Source organism: Lemur catta, chromosome 4 (assembly GCF_020740605.2).
Source record: "Lemur catta isolate mLemCat1 chromosome 4, mLemCat1.pri, whole genome shotgun sequence".
NCBI lineage: Eukaryota > Metazoa > Chordata > Mammalia > Primates > Lemuridae > Lemur > Lemur catta.
This window is the reverse complement of record NC_059131.1, coordinates 88,109,205-88,116,285: the sequence shown is the minus strand read 5'-3', so window position 1 is coordinate 88,116,285 and position 7,081 is coordinate 88,109,205. Positions and strand designations below refer to the sequence as shown.

General features: G+C 48.7%; 1 protein-coding gene across 1 annotated transcript in view; it reads left to right on the top strand.

Annotated features, from left to right (window-relative positions):
* Window positions 1-294: 294 nt before the first annotated feature.
* FAM184B (family with sequence similarity 184 member B) overlaps window positions 295-7,081 on the top strand; it is a 57,856-nt gene continuing 51,069 nt past the window's right edge. The window contains exons 1-5 of the mRNA XM_045550641.1: window positions 295-336; window positions 2,906-3,658; window positions 4,421-4,556; window positions 6,009-6,148; window positions 6,716-6,928. Of these exons, the coding sequence (XP_045406597.1) occupies window positions 295-336; window positions 2,906-3,658; window positions 4,421-4,556; window positions 6,009-6,148; window positions 6,716-6,928 (1,284 nt within the window). The remainder of the gene's footprint in view (window positions 337-2,905; window positions 3,659-4,420; window positions 4,557-6,008; window positions 6,149-6,715; window positions 6,929-7,081) is intronic.

Genomic DNA, 7,081 nt, shown 5'->3' with positions numbered 1-7,081 from the left:
CACCCCAAGGATGATGGGGCAAGGCCCACTTTTCTGGGACGTCTTCTTTCCTATCAGACCCCTTCCTCTGTGTTTCCATAGTAACTGGTGCTGAATCCTTTCACAGCATTATCACAGTGCATTGAAACTTTCCATTTTCTTGTCTGACTCTCCCACTGAATTATGATATTGTGAGGTTGTAAACTCAGTTGTCTTACTGACCAGCCTGTATCCCCAGTGCTCAGCCCAGAACCTGGCACATCCACGATGCACACTGAATCCCTGAATGAAGGAATGACTGAATGAGACAGTGAGATGCATGCGGTGTGGTACCATGCCATGAGCATGTACTTCAGAGTTAGTCAGACCTTCTCCATGACTTTGCAAAAGTTACTGAACTTCTCTGAACCTCAATTGCTCATTGTTAGAATGTGGAGAAAAATACCAAGTGTTCCCAGGAAGATTCTGAGATTATGAATGTGTATATAGCACCTCACCCAGTGCTAGGTACGTAATACATTCTGTAAAAATTATCTTTATTATTAACACAAATTACAGGCCATGGGATACCAGTTTCAACATTCACTTACTCCAGGTACACTCTTGGATAGAAGTCATCAGGAAGCCATAGAAACCATGCAAGTGGCCAAGTCCTGTGCACAAGGTGATGAGAGGGAGGAGTTGTAGAGACGACAGCTTCATTCCATTGTGAAGTCTTCCTGGGAGGGCAAAGGGGCTTCTTTCCCTTGCCCTTAACAGAGAGAGTGTTGGATTCATGATTCTCAAGGTGGGGCGTATTCTTCCAAGGCTTCACAAGATGTTAAGCTTGTCTCACACCTTGACAATTATATTCTCAAGACAGAGGTCTGACTCCTTCATTGACTCATTCACTTAGTAATTTTAGAGTTTGCACCTTGAGCCAGGGACTGGGGATAGATGGTGATCAACAAAGAAAACCGAGCTCCTCCCTCATGTGTATAAAAGAGGGTGAAGAATATAATATGAAATTAAATACATAATATAATATATTCTTGTTACCCTTCCTCACCCTACAATGGATAAAGGTAAATCAGTGTGAAACTGTGGTGCAGGGATGCCTCAGGAGAACTTTTCTGATCTTAAATGCCCAAGGGAGCCAGCACAGCACTTGGCATTTGACTCCCAAGCATCTTCACCAGCCCAGCTGTCTTCCGTCCTTCTTGGTGAGAACAGCATCTCACGTCGGCCCACTCTACCCCTGGGTTTCTCTGTCTCTTGACCCCCCTCACCTCCAATGATCTTTTCCTCTGCCTCAGCCACACACTCCCTTTGCCACACACTTGACCTTGTCATCACCAAAAAACTGCCTCTGCCTCATCTTTCCAGTTTTTTGGCTCTTGAAAAGACCCCAACTGCCATGTCCTTCTCTCCCTCTGTCACACTCACCAAGTAAAACCCCAAGCCTAGATAACCCAGCCTTCCTTCCTGTCCTTCCTTGAACTCATTCAGTTGAACACCTGGGAAAGATCTCACAACAAAGCAAGAACTGTAAGTACACACAGCCTTCAGTGCTGCCCTGTGATAGAGACGACTCCATTCCTCTTCCTAAAAACTAGTTCACAACTTCTCACTCCTCAAACCTCCCATGCTTCCTTCCTGTCCTCCAGCTCAGCACACTGTTAGTTAATGACCTTACCTCATTCCACTGAGAATGTAGAAGCCACCTTCTCACATCCACAAGGTGAGGCTCCCTCATTCTCCTGCCCCAAGTGCCACACACCTGTTCCCATCTCTTCCTTCCCTCGTGCTCCCGTGGAGGATGGGCCCTTCCAGTTCTCAAAACCACTCCCTGCGGACTGCCCTTCTAAGAGATTTTGGCTCTTTATTATCTATTGCATTCCTGGGGCTTCAACTTCTGAATTCTCCATGAGGTCCTTCCCATCCTCATACAGATATACTCTGGAATCTCTCATCAATCAAACAGCAGCAAAACTGCCCTAATTCCATGCCCCCTTCACCTTTAGTTCAGGCTTCCTGCTCTGAGCTCCAGACATGTATCTATGTGCTTTGGTGCCAACTCCACTAGGGTGTCTAGAGGAGTATCACATTTCATGTGTCCAGACTAGAATTCTTGATTTTCTTCTCCATACCTGTTCTACCTACAGTTTTTCCCATTTCAGGAAACACCTGCCTGTTGCTCAGGCCAGCATCTTGGGGGTCATTCTTGATTCCTGGCCTTTCCATAGTGTTCTTGTCTTCCTTCATTCTATTTTTTACACAGTAGACAAAGCATTCTTTTTTTTTTCCTTTTGTTTTAAAAGAGGGAGAACAATCATCCTTGTCTTCTTCCTGATCTTATGAGGAAAGTACTCCATCTTTCACCATTGAGTATGATGTCAACTGTGGATTGTTCATAGACGTGTTTTATGAAGTTGGGAGATTCCCATCTGTTTCTCGCTTGTTGAGTGTTTATCATGAAAGGACGGTGAATTTTGTCAAAGGTTTTTCCTGTGTCTATTGAGAGATCCTGTGGTTGTTGTCCTTTATTGACATGATGCATTACATTAGCTGATTTTCACGTTATACCAACCTTTTTATATATTGCTGGTTCGATTTTGTTGGGGTTTTGGCATTCCAAAGCGTTCCTTTTGAACAAATGAGATCACATCATTTCTCTACTTTAAAACTCTTCAGTGGACTCCCACGGGACTCCAGGGTCCCTTACGGGATTCCAGGAACCTGCCCTCTCTGGGGCCCTTGTCAATGTCACCCCTTTGTTTTGCTCCCAACACTGCCCGGTGCCACTTTCACACAAGTCCTCTTCTCGGGTGCCGCTTGTGCGGACGGATCGTCCTAACTCAGCACGACGGGGAAGAAGCATCTCTGGTCCGACCCTCCCACACGCCACAGCCCCGGCCCTAACCGGGCTCCCTTGGCTCTCCTGCAGGTGATTTACGCGCTGAACACGCGCCAGGACGAGGCGGAGGCCAGCATGGAGGCGCTGCGGGACGCGCACCAGGAGGAGCTCCAGAACGCGGTGGCGGAGACCCAGGCCAGGCTCCTGCAGGAGCGGGGCGGCGCGGAGGAGGAGGCCCTTCTCCAGCGCGTCCAGGCCCTGGAGAGCGCCCTGGAGCTGCAGAAGAGGCTGACGCAGGAGGCGCTGGCCGAGTCGGCCTCGTGCAGGCTGGAGACCAAGGAGCGGGAGCTGCGGGTGGAGGCAGAGCACGCCGAGCGCGTCCTGACGCTCTCCAGGGAGATGCTGGAGCTCAAGGCCGACTACGAGAGGAGGCTCCAGCACCTGACGAGCCACGAGGCCCCCCAGCGGGGCCGGCTTCCCCAGGAGAGCCCCGACGCCCAGGCGGAGCCCGGCCAGGGCCCCGAGATGCAGGAGGTCCTGCTGGAGGTGCAGCGGCTGCGAGCGGAGAACCAGCAGCTGAGCAGGGACTACGCCCGCAAGGCCGAGGAGCTGCAGGCCACCTACGAGCGGGAGAACGAGGCCATCCGGCAGGCCATGCAGCAGTCGGTGAGCGAGGCCCTGTGGCAGTGGCAGGAGAAGGAGTCTGACCTCCGCAAGAACTTCCAGGTCCAGGAGTCGGCTCTGCAGGCCCAGGTCAGGAAGCTGGAAGGGGACCTGGAGCACAGAGGCCGCAAGATAAGTGACCTGAAGAAGTACGCCCAGAAGCTAAAGGAAAGGATTCAGGTAAAGCAGCATCTCCTCATGCCTCCCCAACGGGATAGAGGCATGGCTGCTAACTCTGAACACCTGCTATGTGGCAGGCACTGGCCTAAGTGCTTGGCTTCTACCAAAGTGAGCCTTATTATCTCCATTGAGTTCAACTACAGCCATTCAGCAAATATTTGCTGAACACTTACTATATGCCAGGCGAGGGGCTATGGGCAGGGGACACCTGGTGAGCTGGACTTGGTCCCTGACCTCAGAGGTTAGAGACACAGTTTACAGATGAGAAGCCAAGACTGAAATTGAGAGGCTTAAGGACTGACCTAGCTGGGCACACGACTGATAAGTTTTTGAACTCAGGTCAGGCTAATTCGCAAGCCCTTGCTATTTCCGTAATGACCTGCCTGTCCTCAAATCCTTAGGACTTTGTGTTCATAGAGAGCAGGACCATTGATGAGTCAGTTGTGTGAGCCCCACAAAAGCACAGAGCCCCATCTCCAAAAGTAGCAGCAGCTAATGTTCCTAATACTCCCTGAACATTGTTTTCTGTACCAGACACTTCATCTCCTTTAATCCTCACTACAGAAAGGTTGAATAACCTGTCCAGGGCACACAGTCAGAGGGTAAGGAGGGATTTGATGTGCCCTGAGCCACAGAATTCCACAGACTCAGGGCTTCTGTTGGCACTTCCCCACCTTTCAGATCTGATGGCTGTTCTGTGTACACAGGATGTCTCTATACAGAGCTGTAACCAGAGAAATGGGACCCTTCCTGTCTGTTTAGGACCTGGATGTGCAGCTCAGGGAGGCCCGACAGGAGAATTCAGAGTTGAAAAGCACTGCAAAAAAACTTGGGGAGAAGCTGGCTGTTGCCAAAGACAGACTGATGCTGCAGGAGTGTCATGAGACACAGAAAACTGGTGAGATGCCCCTGAATGACTTCCTTGAAGCCCAAAGGTTAGCTGCCAGCTTGGCCTGGCTCCACTGGCAGCCTTGAGATTGCCTAGGGGAAAGAGGAGAGGGGCAGGGCTGCTTGATCTGACCCACCAGGGGTGAGTCCCGTCCTCACAGGGCACAGGTGAGGCAGTGGCCCCGGGCAGACATACAAAAGGCAAGATGTGGAAGGACCCCTTTTCCCACCTAGTTCCCCACTAGGCCCACCATAGTGCTGAAATTCTCAGCACTGCCTCCCTTCCCACCTGTTGCTTAGACAATGCTTTATGCTTTTAACATCATTTTGCATAATTACATTATTGGGTCTTTCCAGTAATTTTGTGTGATAGTTGTTGTCTGTCTCCCATGTTACAGATCAAGACATGTGGCTGAGAAAGGGTAAGTGGCTGGCTCGAGGTCAGCCAACTGGTTGGTGGCAGAGCTGATGCTTGTGTGTAAGAATACATAACTTCAAATGCCTTCCCTGAGGCTCTATCAATAGCAAGTTCTTGAATACCTACAGTGCGACCAGGCTGACACTGGGAGAGATAACAAAGGCACAAGCCATGGACTCTGGCTTCAGGGAGCTTAGGGACTGTGACATTACAGCCCACAGTACCTTGTGGCATCACAGGTGTGGCCCAGGCAGCAGGGGAATAATGTGTCTGGAAAAGAAGAAATCACCATGGGCCAGAAAAGTGCAGAGGAGGAGAAGTTCGAGTTGGAACGAGAAGGGTGTTGTGGTTTGGAGCAGTGGTCTCAAAAGTAGAGCATGAATACTTTAGAGAATATGGGGGGAACTTAGTAATTCTGGTTATATTTATTTTTTGTTTCATCCTTTAAACTCTTACCAGGGGACATGCCCATTTTTTTGTACATATATTGGGGGACATGCTCAATTTTTTTGGCGTATGGAAAGCACAATCAAAAAAATTTGTAGATTACTAGTTGAGGAAGAGAGACCAGGGCAGCTATTTAAGCTCAGACTGCTGCTTGAGCAAAGAAGCAGGAGGATCACTTGAGGCCAGATGTTCAAGACCAACCTGAGCAACATAGCAAGACCCCCATCTCTAAAAAAATGAAAAAGGAAAAATCAGCCAGATGTGGTGGTGCATGCCTATAATCCCAGCCTCTGGGGAGGCTGAAGCAGGGGGATCACTTGAAACCAGGAATTTGAGGCTGCAGTGAGCTATGATGATGCCACTGCACTCTAGCCCAGGCGACAGAGTGAGACCCTGCCTCAAAAAAAAAAGAGAAAAAGAAGAGAATCACTCCTTTGACCATGCTTGAAGGCCAGTGATAGACCATGAGGCAGGAATTATATAGGGGAGTGCTGGACAAAGAGGTCAACTAGCAGAATGGGGACCTGACAGTAGAAGACCTGGACACCAGGCCAAGGCTAAGGGCATGCCAAATGATGTTGATACTTATGCTTGCAGATGACATGAAGACTGAGTTGGTTTCAGAAAATGAAGTCCTGGGGAAAGCGAATGACGTGGAAGCCCATAGTCTTCATCCTGAGCAGAATCAAAGCTTTCCCAGGGAGTGTCCTTGCACGAAAGGAGCCACAGATACACAGGTAGTGTCTGACCCAGCCCTGGGGTGCAGAAGGCCCAGGAAGCTTTACTGGCATGAACTCGAGGTAGAGGTCATTCTCTAAACATGATAGATCCATAGATCCATGATAGATCCACTTGGAATCAGCAGGTCCCATGGTTTCAGGAATAGAGATCCAGCCAACTTCCTGCCTACCTCATGCCATTGGAAACTGGGAAACTGAGAATGTAGCACAATCCTCCCAACTCCTTATCATCGGCTCCTAGGAAACTGGAAACTGGCTCAGGATGCCATCATGTGTTCCCAGTCAAAACACACAGAGCATTCTTTAGAAACTACTGTAGCATGGGCTGGAATATCTGACCTTATGACAATAGACACACCATTCCAAAGAGCCATTTTCCTATTGTGGATAAAGTGAGAACTCTTACAAATATCAGACATATAGTCTTGTAGAATTCATTGTGCCTTTTGATACATGCTATCAAATCAGTACACAAATGTTGTAAAAGTTGTATGAAAGGGAGATGGGGTTCCCTGCTCCTCACCCCTCCCAGGCAGTTTTACAAGGTCCTTTCTCTTGTTATAGACCAAGAAAGAGGCAACTTTTGAGACAGAATATATCAATATGAAGCAACAATATGAAGAAGACCTTCGTAAAATCAAACATCAGACAGAAGAGGAAAAGAAACATCTCAGAGACCAGCTAGTGAAGCGACTGGAGGACTTCGTAAAGAAGCACACTGTGGAAGTCAAATCAGTGCGCTCGTCCGTGGAGGCTGAAAGAAAGAAGTTGCAGAAGGTGAGAGCTCCTTTATAGAGATTGGTCTGGCTCTTTTTCTTTCTCCTACCTCCTTCCTTTCCTCTTTTATGTCTTATTTTCTTCCCCAAACATTTACTGAGCTCTTGCTATATGCAAATCTAAGCTGGTTGTCTGAATACACACAGATGAAAG